The 24,527-nt window shown below is 55.7% G+C and overlaps 1 protein-coding gene across 2 annotated transcripts in view; it reads left to right on the top strand.

Annotated features, from left to right (window-relative positions):
* The window catches only part of REXO1 (RNA exonuclease 1 homolog), a 46,844-nt gene extending 27,285 nt beyond the window's left edge, over positions 1–19,559 (top strand). For both annotated transcript variants that reach the window (XM_032092605.1, XM_032092606.1), the window contains exons 6-16: positions 642–779; positions 2,149–2,272; positions 3,346–3,459; positions 5,360–5,497; positions 7,513–7,626; positions 8,224–8,297; positions 11,741–11,851; positions 12,181–12,296; positions 12,468–12,606; positions 15,914–16,034; positions 17,081–19,559. In XM_032092605.1, coding sequence (XP_031948496.1) covers positions 642–779; positions 2,149–2,272; positions 3,346–3,459; positions 5,360–5,497; positions 7,513–7,626; positions 8,224–8,297; positions 11,741–11,851; positions 12,181–12,296; positions 12,468–12,606; positions 15,914–16,034; positions 17,081–17,169 — 1,278 coding nt within the window. In that variant the 3' untranslated portion in view covers positions 17,170–19,559. The remainder of the gene's footprint in view (positions 1–641; positions 780–2,148; positions 2,273–3,345; positions 3,460–5,359; positions 5,498–7,512; positions 7,627–8,223; positions 8,298–11,740; positions 11,852–12,180; positions 12,297–12,467; positions 12,607–15,913; positions 16,035–17,080) is intronic.
* The last annotated feature ends 4,968 nt before the right edge of the window (positions 19,560–24,527 follow it).

Below are 24,527 nucleotides of genomic sequence, written 5' to 3'. Positions count from 1 at the left end.
TGGAAAACTGCAGTGGTGGCTCGTAGTTCAGTCCAACATGCAGGTTTTGAAGAACATGCCGTTAAATTGAAGGGGGAAATCCTTTTAGGAACATCATGATTGGCATTAAAAAAGAAAGAAAACCCCCAATTCAGCGAATTTGCAGGAATGCCCCAGGAAGTGGGATGGTTTAGGTGGCTGCCAGCCCGGCACGAGGGGCCTCCTGTTCTCTCTTTATAGCCAGAGAACCAAACCTGGCTTTGGTGCCCATAACCTGTGGTGGTGTGTGTTCATGGCTCCAGTTCAGCCTGTGGTGCTTGGTGCCATCCTAACCTTGGATGTCTTGCTGGAAATGTCAGCATTCCCTGCTCTGGAATGCCTGTGTGTGCAGGCAGTGCTGTGACTAATGCCACTGGAGCCCTTGGCTCCTGGCTGACTTCAGAATGAAACACACTTGTTTTCTAAAGGAGTCAAAGCACTGAAGGTGGTGAAGCCTCAAGTGGTATTTTTAGTACCAAAAGTGCTGCGTGTTAAGTTTGGCTTTGGGCAGATTTTCAGAAAGGAAGTCACCCCATGATTAATAGCAGCAGGAAGTGGGAGAGCCTCAGAGCAACCTCCTAGAGCCTGACCAGCCTCTTTGTCTCTCTCTGTCTCACCTCCAGAGCACCACTTTACAGAGGCCTGTTATTCCCACAGAATTTGGTGCTAAAGTCCCAACCAACATTCGTCAGAGGTATCTCAATCTCTTCATTGATGAGTGCCTGAAATTCTGCTCCTCCTCCCAGGAAGCCTTCGACAAGGTCTGTACAGATCCCTGCTTCTCAGGAATAAAGTTTGCAGCAGGGAATGACATCCTCTGTTTGGCCAAGAACTTCTAAAATGGTAGCAAATCCAGAAAACTGGATTGGATTTATGCTTGCAGAAACTTGGGGGTGGGAACTAGATGGTCTTTAAGGTCCCTTCCAAGCCAAACCATTCCCTGATTCCATGAAAACTCCTCTATCCACAAACAGTTCTGTTGAGGAAACTGGTATTAAATATTACCAGAAGGTGTCATTCCAGTGGGGCCTTCCAGTAGGAAATCCCATCTTTCCCTTCATTTGGAAAGCTTGCCTGATCCCTTTAATAACCCTGGGAGAGGAGTGCAGGGGAATGTGCATTATGGTCAAAGACCTTTTGCTCTGGAACAGCCAGAAACACCTCCTGGAATGAAAGGGTTGAGCACAGGGAAGTGTTTGGGATAGATGTGATTGGTTGGGAGTTGGTTCCTTGCTGCATCTGAAGGCTTTTAAGGAGACTTCTAAGGAGCCTTCTAGCAGTAGGATTTCCAAAAGCAGAGTTGAGAAAGTAATGTATTTTATTGAGAAACCCTGGCCATTAGTGGGGTAAATGCAGGACATGGTGTGGTTCTTCTGAAACAAAGCAGACACCGCGAGGATTTCTTTTGTGGGATTCCACCTTCCCAACTTCTTGTGACATCCAAGGAGTCACCATTTGCCAAACTTCCTTTTCTTACCAGTTAAGATCTTGCACTGCACCAAAGTGGGGAAAGCAGCCTTCCCCAGGCAGTTCCAAGAACAAGAATCAAGAATTACTTGGTGAAAACATGGCCAGGTCAGATCTTCCTGGTAGCAAGAACAGCTCTGGAATGCTTAAGCCAAGGAGGCAGCAGACTTTATATTGGGGAAAAGAGAAGGGATGATATGACACCAAATTAAAATATGTTAAAGTTTGAAGAAAGTAATTTTTTGCTAATTAGGAAATTTTTATTAATCTCCTGGAGAAAGTTGCACATGAAGGTGCTTTTTCCAGCACTTTGTTTAAAATGAAATTACTTTTTTTCTCTTACTTACCTGAGCAAGACCCCGCACCAGTACATATTGGTGCCATGTTCCACTTTATTACTCATTTGTCAGGCAGTTTTTTGTTTGCTGTCCTACTTGGTGTCTGTATTTTGAGAGCCAAACATTTCTTTTCTCCAAACGCAGTGGAAGCTGTGGCTGCCCCATCCCTGGGGTGTTCGAGGCCGGGTTGGATGGGGTTTGGAGCAACCTGGGATAGTGGAAGGTGGAGAAAAAAGATCTTTGAGGTTCCTCCCAACCCAAACCATTCTGGGGTTCTGTGAACAGTGGGAAGAGAGTGTGTGGTGATGACTTGTGCTGTTCACAGGCCCTGGCAGAGGAGAAGGTGGCCTATGAGCGCAGCACCAGCCGCAACATCTACCTGAACGTGGCTGTGAACACCCTGAAGAAGCTCCGCAGCCTCGTGCCCAACTCCCCAGCCAGCACCAACAGTAGGTACCTTGTAGTTTAATAACTGGAGCCCTGCTGGGATTACAAACCACAGAGAGAAACTTGTTGAAAAGCCAGAACCCATTTCTCAGCAGCATTATGCTGAAAGGCAGACAGCTCCAGTTTAGCTTTTTATAGCCTGGCAAGCTTTAATGGGCCTTCAAGAGGCAGGTCCTGCAACGCTTTGTTGGCTCTCTCAGCCTAAATGGAGATAATGCCACACGGGTGGGGTTTTTTTTTAGCACAAGTTCTTTCAAATGAAAAGCCCTGCTAATGGAGTAACTTTCACATGATGCCTTCAAAGTGATAGACTCGTCCATCACCACAGAAATCTGTTACACACATTAAGCTTCAAGAGAGAAATGAAGAGGGTTAAGACATTTCATTATTGGCTCTCGAGAGGGTACATTAAACAATCAATTTGTGCTGTTCTTGTGAATTTTTTTCCCCTGGTCTCTTCCCTTTTCTCCCCTCTGTCTTCATTACGTTCCTGGCCATTAGGCAGAGCAGCTGAACTTGGAGGCTGGCCTTTAGGAGAGGGCTGCCAGTTAATGATTAGTAAAAAGCCCCTCTCTGCCATTATGTGATGTGCTGAGCATATTCTACAGTTCTGAAGCTCCATTCTGAAAGAAGTTGAAAGATCCTGCGTGGGAGGTTGGTCGGCAGAGCCCCAGAATCAAAGCTGCTCCCTGGGGGTGGCTGATGCCCCCACACAGCACATGAAGGGGTCAAGTTGTTTCTGTGCTGGCTCCTCTCTTGCTTTTGGTCATTTGGAGAGCTCACTGTGCAGAGTGAGCAGGGAGAGCCACAGGTTTCTAGCAGAGCTGTAAAAGTGTCCTTGCTGCCCTTAAAATTACTGTGGGCTGACAGCGTGAACTGAAAACCCTCTGTGGTGCTGGAATGGAAATGCTGGGCCAGCACGTGGCACAAAGAATCCATTTCTGGAGCAAAACAAGAGTCCAAGAGGATAAACACAGTCCTCCTCTTGCCCACGTGTAGTGTCCCAAACTAGGACTGAAGTCACCCACTGGGTACCTGATCTCTGTCCTCTTTTGCTGTTCCCTTCTCCTTGCAGAGACGAGTAACAAGAAGGTGGTGTCCCACGAAGCTGTGCTGGGTGGGAAGCTTGCTGCCAAGACAAGCTTTACTCTGAACCGCTCAGGGAGCCTGAGAGCCGAGGATCTGACAGGTCAGACCCTGCTCCTGCTGGGCTGTCACTTGTGAGGGTGGAGCTGAGGTGTAACACTGACTGGGGGGAGCAGAACAGGGCTGGTGCATTCACCTCCAGTGCTGGGGGCACTCTGGGCACCACAAGATCAGAAGGGTCCAAAGCTGTTGGAGAGTGTCCAAAGGAGGGACACGGAGCTGGGGAAGGGTCTGAGGAGCGGCTGAGGGCACTTGGCTCGTTCAGCTGCAGCAGAGGAGACTGAGGGGAGGCTCCTGGGGGCTGCAGCTCCTCCCGAGGGGAGGCGGAGGGGCAGGGGCTGAGCTCTGCTCTGGGACAGGGACAGGAGCCCAGGGAACGGCTGGAGCTGGGTCAGGGCTGGGCATGGAGCTCAGGGAAAGGTTCTTCCCCCCGAGGCTGCTGGGCACTGCCCAGGCTCCCCAGGGAATGGGCCCGGCCCCGAGGCTGCCAGAGCTGCAGGAGCGTTTGGACAGCGCTCTCAGGGATGCCCAGGCTGGGGTTGTTGGGGTGTCTGTGCAGGGCCAGGGGTTGGATCAATGATCCCTGAGGGTCCCTTCCAGCTCAGGATATTCCAGGATTTTATGATCTGAAGTGCTGGGATTTCTCTGTTAGAAGTTATTACCTGGCTGCAGCACAGAGCTGCAGAGTCCCTTGGTGGATGGTGACACTCCTGACCAGTGTCCTCCTTCTCTCCTTGCTGGGGCTGTGAGGTCACTGCTGCAGCCTGGCTGGCTTTGATGGAGCATCAATAACCATTCAGAGCTGCCTCTTTTGCTTTGGGCATTATTTTACTTTAACTTTCTTGCCCTGAAGCAGTTCTTTACAGTGTGCCTGTCATATTAAAAGGCAAACTTAAAAATCTCCATCTCTGCAGGGTTCAGTTTCACTTTCACCAATGTCACAGTAAGGTCGTATCGTAGCCAAAGGGTTGTGCCACGAGCGTTTTTCATGTGGGCTCAAATCAGTTATGGGTATTTTGGTTGCCAAGAGATGTAGGCAAATTGTGGAGGAGATCAGAGGAGAGACAGGGAGGCCACGGAGCAGAAGGAATTGACATTGAGAAAGCTTAAAAGGGCCAGTATAGCTCAGCTAAGCAACATCAAAGGGCACCCAGCAATATTGGAAGGGTTTAACACAGCAGCCAAAGGAGATATTGAGCTGAGTGCAAGAAGTTATAATTATTCTGTGAAATGAAACGAGCAGCCTGAAATCAGTAGCAGGAAGAAACTTCTGATAATGAAATTTTCAGGGAGCTGTGGGTGGCCTTAGAGGGGTGTTTGAGGGCTGTGTTACCAGTTATCAGCTGTAGCATTTAAACATTAGTATGGGAGAAGTCTCACATTTACTGACAGGACCCAGGGAATGGCTTCCCAGTGCCAGAGGGCAGGGCTGGATGGGATCTTGGGCAGGAATTGTTCCCTGGGAGGGTGGGCAGGCCCTGGCCCAGGGTGCCCAGAGCAGCTGGGGCTGCCCCTGGATTCCTGGCAGTGGCCAAGGCCAGGCTGGACATTGGGGCTTGGAGCAGCCTGGGATAGTGGGAGGTGTCCCTGCCCATGGCAGGGGTGGCACTGGATGATCTCCAAGGTCCCTTCCAACCCAAATTGGGTTGCTTCTGTCAGTAACAGAAAGGCTGAAGATGGGCCTTTTGGAGGAATTCTGTTCCAGCTGTGCTTTCCAGACTTAACGCTGCTTGTTCAGGGAGTTTAAAAATCAGCTTGTGCACTAATGACCAGATTTTAAAAACTACCACCCAACACCTATCCCCCTGTCCATCCTGAGCTGAGGCAGTGGAAGCAAGTTCACAGTGGTGGGGGCAGTTTATCAAGCTTTACCAAGACTTGGTAAAGCCAGAGAGCCAGGCTCTGCTTTAGTGATGTGACCTCAGCACTGTGTCTGTGTGCAGGAGCTGCCCTGTACCGGCGCCTCAAGGAGTACCTGATGACCGAGGAGCAGCTCAAGGAGAACGGGTACCCAATGCCTCACCCCGAGAAGGCTGGACGTGCTGTGCTCTTCACTGCAGAGGAGAAGAAAGTGATTGACTGTAAGTTCTGCTGGCTCTTTCCATCTGCAGGATTTGCTGGGTACAGCTGGAGCTGCCCGTTTCTGGCTTGTGTGAAGGTCTCAGTGTGGAGCCTTTGCTCCTCTTGTGACGGGGAGTGTGACTGCAGAGTTCTGCTGCGTTCCTGCACAGAGAGTGTCTTCAGCTTTCACATCCTGAGAATGCTATTTTTGACCCAAAGTTTATAGTCTGTGGGGCTGTGAAGCTGAGGGAGGTTTCTAATTTCTAATTGCCAGGTAACAAGTGACAGGAAGAAAAGAAACAGCCTCATGTTGCACTAGGGGAGGTTTAGATTGCATATAAGGGAAAATTTCTTTGTGTAAAAGGTTGTGAAGCATTGAACAGGCTGCCCAGGACAGTGGTGGAGTCATCATCCCTGTAAATGTTCAAAAAATGTGGGGATGTGGCACTTGGGGACATGGTTTAGTGGTGACCATGGTGGTGGTGCTGATGGTTGGAGTTGATCCTAAAGGTCTTTTCCAGCCTTAGCAATTCCATGATTCTGTGCTGCCAAAGAACAGCAATTGGGCAGGTTGGAAGGAGGCTCCTGTTCTGCACTTGATGACCCTCCCCTCTCCCAGGGAAGGATTTTTTTTCTCTCTCTATCCATGTGAGCTGCTGTTACGGTGGGATAAGGACTGACCCTGGGCCAGGCTGGCTTTGCAGTGGGGTCCTGCTGTGCTGCTCTGGATTGCAGAGTTTTCTGTTTGATCTCGTGGCAGTCCTGGGCCAAAAAGTTCCCCAAAGCCTTTTTTGCAGCTGGACAAAATGATCATAAAATCACAAAATAGTTTGGATTGGAAGGGATTTTAAAGCCCATCTCATTCCACCCCCTGCAACACCCTCCACCAGACCAGGTTGCTCCAAGCCCCGTCCAACCTGGCCTTGATCCCATAGGTTTCCTCAGAATGGGATGGGGTCCTCCTTTGAGTTTTCTGAACTCCTGGCAAGATTTCTGCCCCTCAGACCCTGACTGAAGCAGGCTGTGCTGCAGCAGGGATAAAACCCAGACTGGGGATTTCTTTGGAGGTGCTTTGCCATGCTCCCCTGAGCATCTGTGTGGAGAGACCTCACTAAAGTGTGTTAAGTGCTCATCCATGTTAACACCTTGTGTCTACATTTGTCCTGTGGTTGCTGAAGCAACCTGGGCAAAAGCTCTCTTGCATTAACACTGTCATGTGCTGTATTTGTGAGAGCCCTTTTTTCCAGAGAACCAGCCAGTTCCTTTATATGATCCTGAGCTCACGTTCCTGGTTTTGTTCCTGCAGTTTCCTGCAGATGCTGTGGGATCTTTGGATTTCTCCTTGTTTAACTAAAGCTGCTGCTGCTGCTGTGACCAGTGGGCTGGTGTTGGGCAGAGCTGGGAATGTGCTAACAGCTTTAATGCTCACACCAAAGCTCGTGGAGTTGCATGGAGATCAGAAGAATGATAGCTTCTTCCCAGTGGCTTTTTGCATCTCCCTTCCCCAAATTTTGGGCAGTAAAAGCACAGGTGGCTGAGCCAGGCCCTGCCCTAAGTGCTCCTGGGTTTAGCTGCTGGAAAATCCTTACAAAAAAGCTGTGCCCTGGAAGAGCTGAAATGTCATTTGGAAGTGACAAGGCACAGATCCCCTGGAAACCAGGCTTCATTAGCTCTGGTGTCCAAAGAATGACTTATTTATCCTGTTTCTTAAAATAACTGTGTTAGACTCCAATGTAATTTGCAGTGCGTGGAGAAACAATGCAGCAAACCGTGATGGAGCTGGGGGGCAGCTGCTGTGGACCAAAACCACTGGAGAGTCGTTGTGTTTGCCTCTGGGAAGTGTCTGGGGGGCAGATTTCAGAGGGATTGCTGTGCCTTTAGAGGAGTTTGGAACAACGTTTGGAATCCCTTTTAACAGAAGACGTCGTTTAACAGCGTTCGGGCCTTGAGTGACTGTGATTTGCTTTGCTTTGGCCAGGTTAAGCAGGTGAGGGGTTTCCAGTGACCTGGCTGTTGTTTCTCTCCTGTCCCCAAGCCTCCTGCAGGATCTGCTGTCGCTGTGGCACCGAGTACATGGTCTCAGCCTCGGGGAACTGCATCCGGAAGGAGGAGTGCGTCCATCACTGGGGGCGGCTGCGCAAGCAGAGAGGTACAGCCCTGCCAGGGGGATGGGCCCGTGCTGGCTGTGCTCCAGCTCCAAACACAGAGTCTTCCTCAGGTTTCAGCTTGATTTTGGGGCTTGTCACGCTGCCAGGTGGTGACAGTTCCTGGGCCTGTCACTGAAATGGCCTCGCAAAGAGCTGCTGGGCTTGGCGGTCCCCAGAATGTGACACTGGGGCTGCAGCAGAGGTGCTCAGTCTTTGTTCAAAAAAGTGAAGGAAAAAACCTTCCTGTGCTTTTGGAAAAAGATCAGCCTTTTAAGAGGCTGTCTGGGAGCACTAGAGGTCTGTCACTCCCAGGAGAGTTTACTGATCTTGGTTGAATTCATTTGCAGCAAGGCACTAACCTAGTTTGAGCTCTGCTCTGGTTTTCCATCAGGGCATCTGAGTGGCTTCTGGAGTTTGTCTGGCTGAGTACCAGAGACTTAAACTCTTCAGATTGCTGCCTGTGAACCCACAGTTATTTTTCCCCTGTGTTTGACACGTTATTGTTGTGCTCATCCAGGGGATCTGCACGTGAAAGCTGAAGTTCAGGTCTCTTGTTAACAAGACTCTTCTCCTTGACCCTTCATCTCTTGCTCTTTCAGTGCCAGGTGGGTGGGAAACTCACTACAGCTGCTGCTCCGGAGCTGTGGGGTCACCAGGCTGCCAGGTTGCTAAAGTAAGTGATGGAACAACACCTTTTTATTCTCTGTGACACTTGTGCTCTGCTCACAGTGGCAGTGGCTGGGAAGTCCTTGCTTAAGCCTTTAGAAGAACAGTGGCTTCCCTTAACGGGGTAAAACAATTGCAACTTAAATTTTGTTTTGCTCTGCAAAGGTAGGAAAATCCAGTATTTGACACTCAGCTGTCTGGGGTGAGTTGGGTTCATTTATCCCGAGCTGCCCAGCTCAGCTACTTGAGGGACATAGAAAAGCTCATGTTCTTTAGTGAATCACAGAGGAAATGGGAAATAAGGGATTTCCTTTTAAGGAGCAGTCTCAGAGCCTTGGCAACAGAGTGCCAAACCCCTTTTCCCATCTTTTCCTTTCCCGGATTCCCATGCTGAGGTAACTTTCTCCTGGTGGACAAATCTTTTCTTACCAGCTTTCTGTTTGTTGCCTGCCCTTGGTTGTAATGAGGGGAGGAACCTTCCCAAGGAGCCTGTTGTAACTCCAAAATACCACAAAACTTCTTTTGAGGGAGCTTAGCATTAGAAAAAAGAATGAAAAACCTGCTCAGATGTGGAGTTTGGTAGAGTAGAGCTCTCTTTGGGATACCTTTGCACAGGTGCTTTTTTCTTTCCTGAGGCAGCAGGAGAGTCGTGTCCCAGCCTGGCACCCCCAGTCTGTCTCGTGCCTTTCCCTCAGGTCTCTGGGCATGCTCCTTGTCACTTGTTTTAGTGGCATTTTTATATTAGGCAGCTGCCACACAGGGGAGAACCAAAAGCTAAAGGTAGAAGGTGAATTCTGGGCAAAATTCAAGGTTTGTTACAATAGGAAGAGCTGTCTGGGCACCATGAAAGTCTGCCCTACACCTTTAGATTGGATGGGATCAAGTTGTTACTTTTCCTTCTTTTCCACATGAATTTAGGAATTTTTTTAAATCCCCTTCTCTGGGCCTCCCCACCCTCCCAGGGAACAATTCCTTCCCAATTTCCCATCTCTCTCTGCCCTCTGGCAGGGGGAAGCCATTCCCTGTGTCCTGTCACTCCATACCAGTATTAAAAGCCCCACTCCCTCCTTTTTATAAGCCCCCAGTTTTCACAGCACCCTTTGGCAGATTTGGATCCACAGCCTGCTCAGCATCAGAGCACGCAGGGAAATTTTGGGATGTTGGGACACTGGTGAGCACAGAGCCCTTCAGCTCTGAAGAAGGGTGTTGAAAGCAGAAAATATTCGTAGTAAGCCACCATTCTCAGTGACTGGGCCCGGAGCTGGTTAGAAAAGCTCGTGTGTGTCTTTCCAAGCCCAGGGATGCCCCTGCCTGGTGCTGCAGTGAGGCAGGGAGGCAGGAGATGGCAGGATGGAGCCGTGCTGCTCCGGGAGCCTGGAGCAGCTGCTCTTTGTGGTACCCGAGGCTGCTGCTTCTCCGAGTCTCAAAAACAGGAGCGACTTCCCTGCCCTCCTCCCAGCCAGGAAGAACTGGGCAGTTTCAGAACAACAGCTGATGGAGAAAAATACCTCAAAGGGGACTTTTTTTCACTTCAGTGCTCAGTTCTGTTGGATTACACAGGGAGGGAAGGGCTGAAGCTGTGAGGGAGGGGTGTTTGCTGTCTCCTGGCTGCTGAGCTGCTCTCCCCATTCCCTCAGCAGAGCAGGGTCCGTGCCATAGGTGCAGAGTGGACAAGTGTGGCCCCTTCCTCCTGGGAAGCAGTGATCCCTGAGGCCTTTGAGCAGTGCTGGCTGTGGATACAGGGAGAGATCGGCCTCAGTGTCGGCCCAGCTGCCTCATTAACTTCAAATGATGCAGTTCCTGTGCTCTGGCTGCACCTGCAGTAGTGACCTGTGCAGGAAAATATGCAAATCCTGCTCTGGTTTTCTCTCTGCCCACACATGCCAGCTTTACAAGAGCCTCAGTTCCTCATCTCTCCAGCCTTTAGTCCTGAGACAAACCAGAACAGTTTCTTTCATTCCTTGTAGGGTGAGACCTGTGGGAAGCCCTGTACTGTGCTGGGCACTGCTGAGGCCCCACCTCAAATCCTGGGGCCACTTTTGGGCCCCTCTTGACAAGAAGGACATTGAGGGGCTGGAGCGTGTCCAGAGAAGGGAATGGAGCTGGGGAAGGGGCTGGAGCACCAGGAGAGGCTGGGGAAGCTGGGAAAGGGGCTCAGGCTGGAGCAAAGGAGGCTCAGGGGGGACCTTGTGGCTCTGCACAACTCCCTGACAGGAGGGGGCAGCCGGGGGGGGTCGGGCTCTGCTCGCAAGGAACAGGGACAGGAGGAGAGGGAACGGCCTCAGGCTGGGCCAGGGGAGGTTTGGGCTGGATATTGGGAAAAATTCTCCACAGAAGGGGTTGTCAAGCACTGGAAGGGGCTGCCCAGGGCAGTGGTGGAGTCACCACCCCTGGAAGTGTTCAAAAAACGTGTGGATGTGGCACCTGGGGATGTGGTTTAGTGGTGACCATGATGGGGCTTCTGGGCTGACCTGATGGTCCTGGGGGTCCTCTCCAACCTCAAGGATTCAGTGGTTCTGTGGTTCTGAGCATGATGAAGGAGGCTGTGCCCAGGCTGCTGAGGTTGTGCACAAATACGTGGAGATCTAGGGACAGACAAAACTTAAACACAACAAAAAACCCCACAGGGTCATAAGGGAGGGAGAGCATCACCTCTGGGTGTGGTTTTACCTAAAACCATGTCAGCAGGCAAAAGGGCAGGCACGGCTCCGCTTTGCCCTCGGTTACCTGTTCCTGCTTCCCCTTTAAACTTCATCCAGCTTGCAACTCCTGCTGCCAAGAGTAGGTGTCAGGATAACCAGTGGGATCTGTGCTGTGGAGGAGTGTGGGAGTACCTGTGTTGCAACAGCAGCTCAGTCATGCAGTGGCTTAAGCCACTTGTGAAATCACTCCCTGAGTTTTCCTGCTGGATCTTGTTAACCCTGGAGCCTTAGCTGGGAGCAATGCTTGGAAATGCTCTCTGTTGCCTCAAGTGCTGGTGGGCTGTAGCTCCTGTTCGTTTGGGCTGCCTGGGTCTGGAATGCAGTGGCTTTGAGTGGGTGCACACACAGACACGCTCTGGAGCTGGGTGTCACAGGGGTGTCTGGGGTTAGGATCCTGCCCCTGGGCATGTCTTGGCCACAGGAACCAGGAGCTGGAGTTACATCAGTGTCAGGCCTCAGCCCTTCCTGACTAATTCTGCTCCACATTGAAAGCTCCTTCTCCCCAAGCACCTGATGTCCAGCTCCTCCATGTGCTGTCAGTGGATGCCACCAGCCCTGATCTGTCTTTGGAATTAGGGTTGCCCATGGCTGCGTTTGCTGTGGTTGTGAACTTCTCAGGCTCACTGCAGGCAAAACTTACTCCTCATTAAGAAATTATGAAAAACCCACTTTTGTTAAGTGCAGGTTTGTTGGAGTGGGCTCTTTGGCTTCTTGTTCTTCTCATCACCAGCTGTCCCTTTCCTTTCAGCAACACGTGCACGACGGGCGCAAGGAGAGCCTGGATGGCTTTGTGAAGACTTTTGAGAAGCTGCCCACGACTGATGGCTACCCTGGGATCTACGCCTTAGACTGTGAAATGGTGGGTCCAGAGCCAAAACAAAGCTTTTTGGGCATGGCTGAGGTGTGACACAAGCAGCTGAAGGGAAGCTGTTTCCTAACCTCCTTCTTTCTGTTCCGAATATTGGTGCTGGAGGTGTAAATGAGCTCTTATTGATTGGTATGTTTGACTTGAGGGCTGTGCAGCCCTGGCAGGCTCTGGCTGGCCCACGCTGGGCAGTGCTGCTGCCTGGTCCTGCCTGCACCAGCTGTGCTGCGTTTTGGGAGCTGCAGCACTTGGGTGAGGGGCTCCACAGATCCCACACTCTGGTTGGGCTGTGCCTCTCTTCACATCTGCCCTGTTCCTCGCAGTGCTACACTAAGCAAGGACTGGAGCTGACGAGAGTAACTGTGATCAACTCGGAGCTGAAAGTGGTCTACGACACCTTCGTCAAGCCAGACTCCAAGGTGGTGGATTACAACACCAGGTGAGGATGGTCTGCCTTGGGACAGAGCTCTGTGCTCTCTCAGGAGCTTGGTGTGGCTGGGAGCACTTGTTGAAGCTCCACTGGCCACCACTCCCTAAGGGCTGAGGGGCTTTGGGCCCTGAGGTCCTTCTTCAAGTGAAGGAAGCCCACCTGTCTCCTGTTGCTCTGCAGATTCTCAGGTGTGACAGAAGAGGACCTGGAGAACACGAGCATCACCCTGCGGGATGTCCAAGCCGTCCTACTGAACATGTTCAGTGCAGACACCATATTGATAGGGCACAGCTTGGAAAGCGACTTATTTGCACTAAAGGTAACTTGGGCTCTTGCCTTCACATCTCCCTGTGGTGCTTTCCCACCCTGGGGGCTGTCAGGTGTCTCCTTTAAGTTGAGGAACTGTTTATTTCCAAGGACCAGGAGTTCACAGTAGTGAGGCGGCCTCACCTCAGGTCCTGTGTGCAGTTTTGGGCACCACAATATAAAAAAGCCATGCAGCCATTAGAGGGTGTCCAGAGGAGCTGTGAGGATGGGGAAGGGTCTGGAGAGGGCTCATGGGGAGCAGCTAAGGATACTTGGTTTGTTCAGCCTGGAGGAGACTGAGGGGGGACTCATTGTGGCCTTCAATGTCCTCGTGGGGGAAGAGGAGGGGCAGGTACCGAACTTTTCACTCTCATGACCGGGGACAGGAGCCCAGGGAACGGCTGGAGCTGGGTCAGGGCTGGGCATGGAGCTCAGGGAAAGGTTCTTCCCCCCGAGGCTGCTGGGCACTGCCCAGGCTCCCCAGGGAATGGGCCCGGCCCCGAGGCTGCCAGAGCTGCAGGAGCGTTTGGACAGCGCTCTCAGGGATGCCCAGGCTGGGGTTGTTGGGGTGTCTGTGCAGGGCCAGGGGCTGCACTGATGATCCCTGAGGGTCCCTTCCAGCTCAGGATATTCCAGGATTCCATGGTCTGTCCAGTCTCTGAGCCTGTGTGAAGTTGGTTGTGGTGGAAGAGTAAGCAAGTTGGGGTCATGTGTGTCACTCATGGTGTCACCCCAGTTTTTAGTGGCTGCTGCTGCCCAGGGGGACAGACCTGTCCAAAGGTGACTGGGCTGGACAGGGCTCTGAGCAGCGTGGTCTAGTGGAAGGTAGAACAAGATGGTCGCTAAGGTGTCTTCCAGCCCAAACTACTCCATGATTCTATAACTGATCCCAAATCATTTGCCTCTCACCCCTGCCAGATTTATTCTCTGTTCTGTGCCTCCTTTGGTAGGACTTGTGGTGTTACTTTGATGAAGTTATTTTGACCTTTTAGCTGTCCTGTTTCCTGCCTGGCCCTCACCAGCCCGGTGTGCCCATCCCTCAGCCACCTCTGCTGTCCTGCCAGGGAGTGTGTCCTGCACTGAGGCCCCAGGACTTTGTCCCGGGTCACCAGGAGAGCGTGTGGCAGGCAGGAGCCAAGTCTTTGTGCTCACATGCCAGAACTCCCCTCAGCCGTTCCTTGTCCCACAGTTCTCCTGCTGAAGCCTCTGTGGCTGCCAGCTCCCAGCACTGGGTTGGAAACAGGAGCTTTTAATGCCTGTAAAACACTTTACCTCTCCGTGGCACCCTTTATCCCAGCCTCGGAGAGGCTTCATCATCATCAGAAAAACATTACTCCCAGTTAGATCAGCTCGAGATGATTGCCGTGGCCTCTTAGAGGCTTGATTTTCTCTTAGCACCACAGCTACTGCCAAGAGGAGGAGCCCAGAGCAATCCTGCAGGGCCGTGGGGTGTCACGGCGGAATGGCCGAGGCCTGTGGCAGTGAAGCCATATCTCACTAATGGCTGTGGCAAGTTCCAAGTGCTGATGGCATTTCAAGTTTTATTTAAAGCTTTATTATCCTGTTTCCTCAGTCTTCCTGATCTACATAAGTAATTACCAGTGTGTCTGGGAGGGTGCCAAAGCTGAGTGCAGGCCAGGGGAGATTATCCATAATGTTGGCAGTTTTATACTCCAAGGAGAGGAGCAGGTTGTTTCTGTTAAAGTGCAGCTGTTCTGGGAGCTGTAACTGGTGGAGTTAGGGGTTGTCCTGCAACATGAGCTGGTGCCTGGAGGCAGAGAGGAGAGGGGATTATCAGGGTCCTGTCAGAGTCATCTGTGTTAGGGCTTGCAGAGCCATCCCTTGGTCAGGACACAGGTTTATCTCTTAGGCCCTGCATTTCACTCCTGTGCTCAGAATATGGGATCGCCTTCATCCACATTCCTTTAGCTCCCACTGAATGCAGTTCATGACAGCAAAGGATTAATCTTGTCTTAGCCTGAGAGGAAGAAATCAGTGTTAAAAAAAGCCAGCCTGCCCTATGATTATGGACTGTCAGGTGGGGCGTCTTGGCTGTCCCCAGGCCCCTTGGTGCAGGGCAGGGAGCACTTGGACCTGTTCAGCATCCTCAGTTCCTCCAGCGTGGGGACAATTCATAGCTGAGGTGTTGGATTAGAGGGCTGGAGCCTCTCTGCTCTGGAGCCAGGCTGGGAGAGCTGGGGGTGCTCACCTGGAGAGGAGAAGGCTCCAGGGAGAGCTCAGAGTCCCTTGCAGGGCCTAAAGGGGCTCCAGGAGAGCTGCAGAGGGACTGGGGACAAGGCATAGAGGGCCAGGAGCCAGGGAATGGCTTCCCAGTGCCAGAGGGCAGGGCTGGATGGGATCTGGGGAAGGAATTGTTCCCTGGGAGGGTGGGCAGGCCCTGGCCCAGGGTGCCCAGAGCAGCTGGGGCTGCCCCTGGATCCCTGGCAGTGGCCAAGGCCAGGCTGGACACTGGGGCTTGGAGCAGCCTGGGACAGTGGGAGGTGTCCCTGCCCATGGCAGGGAATGGAGTAGAAGCCCTTTAAAAGGTCCCAACTCAAAACACTCTCTGATATGAATCAGTGATAGGGTTTCCTTGTTCCATTCCATCCTTGCTGAGCTGGTGCTGGATAAAAACTTCCTGTTGAGTCACTGCTGACGGATGGGAGGATTTGGGGTTGGTTTGCACCCCAAAGGCCAGGCCTGTTGTGTAGCAGCAGTGTGATGTCCATCCTGCTTTGTCGTGCACATCCTGCCCACTTCTGTTCCCGTCTTGGAATCCCAGAATGGTTTGGTTGGAAGGGACCATTAAGATCACCCAGTTGCAATCCTCTGCCATGGGTGGGGATGCCACTCACTGGACTGAGCTGCTCCATCTTGAGAAGCAGTTGAAAGGTTGCTACAACTTACACAGAGGCTGTTGTGAAGTCAGCTGTTTCTTCAGTTTAGTTTTCAATTGGGAAAGACTCCAGAGCTATTCCAGCTTCTCCAGGCCGGGGGATCAAGGACTGACCTGTCCTGCTTGAGTTACATGAACTGGATCAGCCCCGAACCTCTGCTGCCCTGAACGTGAGGTTTCGGGGCTCTGGGGGCAGGCGTGTGGCTGGCACAGCAGTGGGAATCCTGTGTGCACACACCCTGCAAGGGGAGTCATCCTGCCTCCAGCCAGCGCCTCCTGCCAGACTGGTTGGGTCGGAAGCTGCCGAGAGCATTGCACAGAGCCCCAGAGGTTACCGGAAGGGTGCTGCGGCATGGCTAATCCCGAGGAGTGCCTGTCCCTTTGGGAGAGGGGAAATAACCCTGTTCCTCTGCTGCTCCCTCAGCTGATCCACGGCACCGTGGTGGACACAGCCATCGTGTTCCCCCACCGCCTGGGGCTGCCCTACAAGCGGGCCCTGCGCACGCTGATGGCCGACTACCTCAAACGCATCATCCAGGACAATGGTGAGACCTCTCAGGGTGGGCCTCCACCCCAGTTCCTCCTGGGTGCAGCCCTGCCTTCCTCTGCTGTCCCCAAGCCCATCCTCCTGCTCCTGGTGTTTTCTCCCCTGCATGTGTGTGGTGGCTGGGAACGTGCTGGCATAAGGAGCCAGTGTGCCCCGTTCCAAGGGCAGAGCTCCCGCTGCTTCCCTCCCTGTGCTGAGTGGGACAAAGGAAGTGGTGTGACAAGGCTGAGGGTGACTCTGCCAAGGCCAGGCTCTGCCCTCCCTTCTCTCTCTGGCCAGCTGAGGTGGACCCTTCTGTTGGAAGTGTGGCCTGTTCTTCCCACCTTCCCTGAGCACCTTGCAAACGCTGCTGGGGAAGCTCCCGGCCGTGGTACATGGCAGCAGCAGTATTGTATCCACACCTGGCTGTTCCACAGCTGATGGTGTCAGGCTGCAGCCCAGCAAAAAGTGTGGGGTTGGTGGGAAAAAAGTGTGTTTAAAGTTGGGGTTGTTCAACCTGGAGAAGAGAAGGCTTTGGGGACTCCTTAAATCTGCTTCCAGTGCCTAAAGAGGCTCCAGGAGAGCTGCAGAAGGACTGAGGCCAAGGGCTGGACGGACAGGACACGGGGAATGGCTTCCCAGTGCCAGAGGGCAGGGCTGGATGGGAGATTGGGCAGGAATTGTTCCCTGGGAGGGTGGGCAGGCCCTGGCCCAGGGTGCCCAGAGCAGCTGGGGCTGCCCCTGGATCCCTGGCAGTGTCCAAGGCCAGGCTGGACATTGGGGCTTGGAGCAGCCTGGGACAGTGGGAGGTGTCCCTGCCATGGCAGGGGTGGCACTGGATGAGCTTGAACAAACCACAAACCATTCTGGGATTCTGTGGAATTCTTCTCCTTTAAATCCCTGGCCGTGGCTCAGGGTGCTCCCAGGTGTGGCTGTGGCTGCAGGGGCCAGGGAGCAGCTGGCTCTGTCTGGGGAACTCGCTGTGCTGAGCTGTGCTGAGCTGTGCTGTGCTGAGCTGAGCAGGCAGCAGAGGGGTCACTGCCAGGCCTGTGTTTGTGTCCCCAGTGGAAGGACACGACTCCAGCGAGGACGCCAGAGCCTGCATGGAGCTGATGGTGTGGAAGATCAAAGAGGATGCGAAAGTGAAGCGATGACCTGTGCGTGTCTCTCTGCTGTTCCTCCTGCACCTCTGTGAAGAAGCAGTGCAATAAATGCCCGCAGCCACTCTGTCCCCCCATGCCAGCAGCATGTTCCTGCTCCCCAGCCATCCCAGCAGGACTCCTGGACTCACACCCGCAGTCCCCATATCCAGGTGGTGGCTCTCGGATCCTCAGACTCCACCTGAGGGATTCTCTGTGGTCCAAGCCCTGCCTTGTGGGCCTGGCAAGGTGGTTTTGAGTAGCACAAGCAGAACTTCTTGGTTCCTAGGAGAAGCTTGTTAGAGGTAGGTTGGAGATGTGCAGAAGGATCTTTCTGGTTCAGTTAAAGGTAGATCGTTTACTTTTTTTTTTTCCCCCCAAATGTAACTTAAACTGGCTCTGTACTCCAAAGCAGTGTTTGGAGAGGGGGAGATGGAAGGTTGGGCAGGAAGCTGTGAGGGGATTGTGTGGGAAACAAGAGCTGAGGATCGAGCACTTGGGAAGAGATCCTGGTGCAATCCCACTGCAGAGCTGCAAAAGAGGGAGGCTGGCTCTGAGCAGCTGGAGGGAGAGGAATGAGCTGGGATCTGGGAATTGGCACCTGCTGTGCCCCAGGTCATCTCCTTGCTGAGGGCTGGCTGGCACCTGGTTCTGCAGTCACTGCAAAGGGGGAAACCACGAGTGTCACACCTGGCCCAGACCTCAGGGAGCCACATGGCAGGGCAGGGACAGCAGGGTGGGCACAAACAGCTCCCAGAGCCAGGGAGAACCTGCATCCCATCACTGCAGGGTAGGACAAGCTGTCCTTCCCCCACCCTAAGCTTCCAGCAGGGCCCCAGTGAGCTTGTGTTCAGGGAACAAGGCTTTTGGGGGTACAGGTAAGGGCGGCCTCAGCAGCGTGCAGGACGCCCCACCAGCCTGTCCCTGATGCAGGGACGTGGTGCAGGCAGAAGCAATAGGGAAAAATCCTTCATTTCAACTCCTTCACAAGTTCTGCAGAGAGCAAAGGACCCCGTTGTGTGTCTGGCACCTGGGCAAAAGCAGCTGCTGAGTGTGACTGTCACACTGGGGTGACGGAGGCAGAGCCCAGGCAGACTGGATGGCACTGGTGGGTCCCTCTGCCCAGACCCTGCTGCTGTCTGGGGACAGCAGAACTGAGGGAGACAATCCCCGTGGACAGGCTCTCTCAGCTGGGTCAGGCAGCACCTTCAGGCAGTGACCCCTCGCCCTCCCTGGCAGCACTGGAATTGTGGCCCTTGGTGGCTGCTGTGGTCCCTGTGTCCCTGGCATGGGCTGGCTGTATCAGGCTGGGGCCAGGGGGCAGAGGAGCTGCTGGGGTTTGGTTCCTGTCAGAGCCGGGTCCCACTCACTGCTTTGTAGCCTGCTGGGCTCAGGGTTTGGGGACAGCTGTGTGTCCCCTGCATGTCCCGCTGAGCTGTCCCAGCCTGTGGGCAGGGGCGTGGGCTGGGCTGTGTTCCCGGACAGGGATGTCCTGCCCCGAACTCTCCCCATGCCACTGCTGCCCTCACAGGCAGGGGGGTGGCTTCTCTGGGAGCCGCCAGGAGCGGTGGGGCTGTAAAGGCTCCTGTCACTGCTGAGCCTGTGCTTCCTCTGGCAGCCTGTTCCTTACCCCAGCTGTTGGGGATGCAGCTCCCTGCCCTCCCCTAGTGCTCCACATCCAGCTCTGCTCCTTCCCTGCCTCGGGGCTTCCACCCCAAGCAGCCTTGGGACACCTCGGCCTGTCCCCCTCTCCCACAGCCTGCAGGGAACGGGGCTGTTCCTGCCCAGGCCGTGGGAGGGACAGGGTTCAGTGCTTCCTGACTGGGGAGGGAAGGTTTGTTCCTGCTTCTGCCTCTTTCCCATGTTTATCCACCATTTATCTTCACCCCTGGCTGCAGCGATGGAATGTCCCTGGAGCAGCCACATCAGGTGTCAGATGTGGCTCCTGCCTCTTGCCTGTTCCTCGACAGGCAGCCCCTGCTCCAGCCTTCCCACAGCAGCTCCTTCCCTGGAAAAGGCAGGATGTTCTAACACGGACACGCTGTGCTGGTGTCCTGCTCGTGGAGCTGCTTGGCTCCATCCCATCTCCTGGGACTGGGGCAGGCAGGACGTTCCTTCAGGCAGGAATCCTGCCAGGCCACGGGCCCTCCGTCATTTCCCCTTCCTTTCCCCATGGTCCAGCCTAAACTGAGGCTTTTGGGGTGGGGCTCTAGGGGGGTTGCCTGTGTCAAGGGATGTCCCTGGGAAAGTGGAACCGTGTCCAGCCACAACATCGGTGTGGTCAGAGCCAGTCCTGGCCCAGGGCTGCCATCGCCTCCCCAGAGGTTTGGTTGGGTTGTACAGAACGATTGTAACCTGTAACTTTTGTAATTGTTTTTAATAAAAGAGTGTTGACTAGATGCACATTCCTGAGTCTGGGACTGCTCTGCCTGTGGATGGGTTGTGGAGGGGAGTTGCTGGAGCCGTCCTGGAGCTGGGGGGGGGAGCTGGGCAGGCTTCCCAGGAGCATCCTTTCCCCAGCTGGAGAAGGGGGTTCCACACGTCCAAGGTCCTGCATCTGGTTCTGGGCAATCCCAGCCCTGAGCACAGCCTGGGGGATGAACTCAGGGAGAGCAGCCCTGGGGAGAAGGACTTGGGGGTGTTGGTGGGTGAGAGGCTCAACCTGCCCCGGCCATGGGCACTGACCCCAGAAACCCCCCCTGTGCTGGGCTGAGCCCCAGCGTGGGCAGCAGGGGAGGGGGGATTCTGCCCCTCTGCCCCGCTCAGCTGAGACCCCACCTGCAGAGCTGCCCCAGCCCTGGGGAACAACATCAGGAGCACGGGGAGCTGCTGGAGCCACTCCAGAGGAGGCCACGGAGATGCCCCAAGGGCTGGAGCCCCTCTGCTCTGGAGCCAGGCTGGGAGAGCTGGGGGTGCTCACCTGGAGAGGAGAAGGCTCCAGGGAGAGCTCCGAGCCCCTTGCAGGGCCTAAAGGGGCTCCAGGAGAGCTGCAGAGGGACTGGGGACAAGGCATGGAGGGCCAGGAGCCAGGGAATGGCTTCCCAGTGCCAGAGGGCAAGGCTGGATGGGATCTTGGGCAGGAATTGTTCCCTGGGAGGGTGGGCAGGCCCTGGCCCAGGGTGCCCAGAGCAGCTGGGGCTGCCCCTGGATCCCTGGCAGTGCCCAAGGCCAGGCTGGACATTGGGGCTTGGAGCAGCCTGGGACAGTGGGAGGTGTCCCTGCCATGGCAGGGGTGGCACTGGATGGGCTTTGAGGTCCCTCCCAATCCAAACCATTCTGGGATTCTGTGAGAGCGGTGGGGACAAGACCCCGCTCTGCTGCTTGAGGCTGGGGCTGGCCCCGTGGGGTCCCGGTGGGGCCCCTCAGGTGTGTCCCCCCCACCACTCTGGCCCCGGGTGGCACCGGCGCCTCCCGGGCACGGGCTGAGGGGTGAGGGGGGTCCCAGCCCATTCCCCCTTTGCCATTTTGGAACCCGGGTGCTGCCCGATCCCAGCCATTCCCTGATCCCACGATCCCTTCCATTTGCAGCCTCCGTTCGTTCCTCCGGGTGCCCCCAGCTCTCGCCTCTCCGTGCCCCTCCAGGACACTCCCGCCCGCCGGGATGAGCCGAGGAGCCCGAGAGGAAGGGATGAAACCGGTGCCGCTCCTTTCGGAGAGAACCCCGATCCCAACCCCCTGCACTGAACGAGGAGAGGGGGCCGTGGCCGGACCCTCGCTCTGTGCGAACCCCCCACACCCCGAGGGGTGCCCGAGCCCCTCGGGCACATCCCGGCTCCTCCTGCCTCATCCCGGAGCTGCGATGGAGCCTCGGCATCACCCCAGCCCTGCCCAGGCTCCCCCCGGAGCCCGTGTCTATCTCCCAAATGGGGCAGGAATTAAAGTGCCAAGCCGAGGAGCTGATTCAGCACGGAGGAAGAGGTGAAGGTAAAAAGTTCAAATAAAAAAATAATGGGCCATTAGATGACCTCACTGGCAATGTGTTTTATTTAACGCGCTGCTGATGGCTCGGTGATGGCAGCGGCTGCTCCGGAGGCTGTAAAAGTCACGCCTGGCGCGTGTTCTCAGCCACCTCCCCGGGCTTTTGTGGCGCTGGGTGCTCCGGCAGTGACCTCCAGTGCCATCCCAGCCCCGAGGGTCCCGCTGTGTCCCCCCCCCTTGCAGCTCACCTGGCAGCCCGAGGTGACATCAGGGAACCCCTGCAGTGACAAAAGCATTTTGCTTTGTCGCCCTTGTGGAGCCTGGAGGATGACAGGGACCCTTGGAGTCTCCTCCAGGTCGAGGCTGGAGGCAGGTGGGATTTTTAGGATTGTAACAGCCCTGGTGCCAAGGGAGCAGCACTCACCTACCCCCCCCCCCCCCAGGCATGTGGAGGGACAGAGGACACAAGGCCAGGCTGGACGGGGCTTGGAGCAGCCTGGGATGGTGGGAGGTGTCCCTGCCCATGGCAGGGGGTGGGACTGGGTGGGCTTTGAGGTCCCTTCCAACACAAACTGCTCTGGGATTCGACGACACCAAAGCACGTTCAGGATCTGCCTCTGGGGTCTGTCCCTCCTGTTTTTCCCTGGAAGATCTCGTCTCCCAGGGCACTGCTGGAGTTGGGGCATCACCAGCAGAAAGGGTTTTCTCTCTCTCTGAAAGTTTGCCCCTTCTGGGTGGCTTTGCCTCTGGCTCTGAGTGTGACACCAGGGCTCTGCTGCAGCTGAATTGGGGGAAGCAAAGGAGCAGAGAGAACCCCAGAACCCCCTTCCTTCCCCTTCCCAAAACCCTCTGGGATGAGCTGAAACCTGGGAGATGAAAGGAAGTAGCTTGCTGGGGAAAAGGCTCCATTCCCACCCCAGCAAGAGGAGAGGGGCTCAGAGGTGCTGGGGGATCACAAATCTCCCACTCTGCCCCGCCTCACTGGGGTGCAGCCCCTGATTCCACACCGTGTCCATATCCATGGAGTTGCCTCTGGCCCCTGTCCCAGTCTGAACTCTACCAGTGAACTGGTGCTGCTGGTCTGGTCCTAGGAGCTGTCAGGGATCCAGTGCCCCGCAGGGTCTCTGCCAGGGCTGTCAGAGTGTCCCAGCCCTGGAGGGGGGCCCTGCCTGGCTTTCCCTGCTCCCTGACCCCACCCTTTCCTTCCCAAGGATGGAGGGATATGCCAAACCTGAATCCAAGCAGCCTCGGCGCCAAAGCTGCCCCCTCACAGGGGGAGGGAGGTTTTGGGCAGCCCGGGGCCCGTCGGGGGCTCAGAGCCATTCCATGTCCCTCCTTCAGCCGAGACCAGGCAGCTCAGCATGCCCAGCCCTGCGTTTGCAGATGCTCCAGGATTTGCAACAGGATCTGTCTTGTCCTGCGGCTTCTCCCCCCAGCAAGGGACATCCACAGGTGTCTGTGTCACTGCCTGCCCCTGAGCCACCTGGCACAGGTCAGAGGTGACCACGGTCATCGATCCTCTTTATAAAAAGCTTTTTACCACATTTTATCCAGACCCTCCAGGAGGGGAGGGCTGGCGCCAGGGCAGGCGAGGAGTGTCCATCCCGTGCTGGGGTCCCATGGCTCGTGTGTGCAGGCAGGAGAGCTCCTCATGTGGTGACATCAGTGCCACAGCCGGTGGGGACAAGGACCTCACAGCAGCCCCTGCTGCCTCCACGCTCCTCCAGACTTTTGCTCGGCTGGGCCCGGGGATGGTCCTTGGCCGTGGTGCTGAGCCCGGGGACCTCGGTCACTCTGCTCCGTGCTTTGGATTCTCCTGGGTGGCAGCACGGGATGCTCCCACCAGGGCCTGTGCCCCTGCCGTGGCCCTGTGTCCCCACCAGGGATGTCCCTGTGCCCCGAAGTGCAGTGCAGGGGGGCTGTGATGCTCCCCAGACATTGGGGTCCCTGTTGCCAGCCCTAAACCTGCAGCAGGGTGAGCTGAGTGACACCTGTGTCACCAGAGGGACTGGGGTCCTTCTGCACCCTCCAGCCACCAGTGAGAGGTGAACTGGCCAGACTGGGGAGCTGGGGCTGCTGGTGGGCAAGGAACAGGGTCAGCACCAGTGACCCCCACCCTAGAGCTGTCCCCTGGCCTGTGGTGGCTGGGGGGGGGCTGGAGACAGAGGAGGAGGAGGGTGGAAGGAGGGCAGCAGCCACCGATTGTGCAGATTTTGAGAGGGGAGTGAGGGGAGTTTTGGGGTATTGAAGGCAAGTTCTGGGTGCTGAGGGCCACCACCTTCGGACCAAATGGGAGCCCAGGAGGTACCGGCTGGAGGTTGGGGGATGCTCATGGGGCTGCTCCCAGGCTGGGAAACAACCCCCGTCCCGCAGGGAAAAGCTCCTAAATTATTATTATTTTTCTCCGAACAAACGGGGCTTTGTAGCTGCTCGGCCGCTCGGAACGGGGCACCTGGAGCCTCTCGGTCCTCGAGGAGAGGGAAAAACCTGGCTCAGAGGTTTAACTCTTCCCTGTGAGCACGGAGGCGGCCAGGGGGCAGCTCCCGGAGAGGGGACACGCCAGGACAGCCACTGCAGAGCCCGGAGAGGGGACACACCAGGACAACCCCCGCGGTGCCGGGGGAGGGGACACACCAGGACAGCCCCTCGGCGCCCCAGGGACACCCTCTGCCCCGGCCTCCTGGCGCTCACTTAATTACACGGGAAGGGGGGGCGGTGTCAGCTAATTGCAGAGGGCGATTGATTGGGAAAATGTCATCTTCACTGGCCTCTGTTGCCAGGGTGACCTCGGCCGTTCTCGTTCCCGGGTGCCCAAAGCCACCCGCTATGCGGCCTGCGGGGGAGACACGGGGGGTGGGGTGTGGAAATCCCTTTCCTTCCTCCGAATCCAGCCCCGATGCTTCGGAAGCGGCGAGAGGTTGCGACAGCCGGGGCACGCCGCGGTTCGGGACCCCGCTGTGCCCCACTGGCCCTTCCTGCGGTGCCGGTGCCGCCTTCGCGGAGGGGGTTGGCAGGCGGGGAGGGGGCAGCGGGCGGGACACGGCAGGTGAGGGCTGAGATGCTGCAATTCCGTGCGGATGCTGCTCAGCCCTGCGGGATCGCCGCGGAAGCGACAGGCGGGTGATGGGCTCAGGGAGAGGCTGGAGCACCCTGGTTTCGTGGGAGGTGCCCACGGCAGGGGATGGAAGGAATTGGGCTTTAAGTCCCTTCCGACCCCAAGCAGTCTCCGGTTCCGTGACTCCCCAGCCCCGCTGTGGCCTCCGCCCTCTGTCACCGCTGGGCCCTGCTCAGACCTCCCAACCCAAACCTCCCTCCCTGCCCGCTGTGCCCGGAGCTCTCCGCTCGGGCTGGACCCCCCCGGCAGCCCCCGAGCTTTGTTTCAAACCTGTGCCACCGTCACCAGCCCCGCGGGACAAAGAGCAGCAGCCCCGGGGCAAGGCCTGGCAGAGGCTTCT

The sequence above is a fragment of the Corvus moneduloides genome, chromosome 28 (assembly GCF_009650955.1).
Source record: "Corvus moneduloides isolate bCorMon1 chromosome 28, bCorMon1.pri, whole genome shotgun sequence".
In the NCBI taxonomy this organism is placed as follows: Eukaryota; Metazoa; Chordata; class Aves; order Passeriformes; family Corvidae; genus Corvus; species Corvus moneduloides.
Note: the sequence above shows the minus strand (reverse complement) of the source record. Positions and strands in the feature narration are given on the sequence as shown.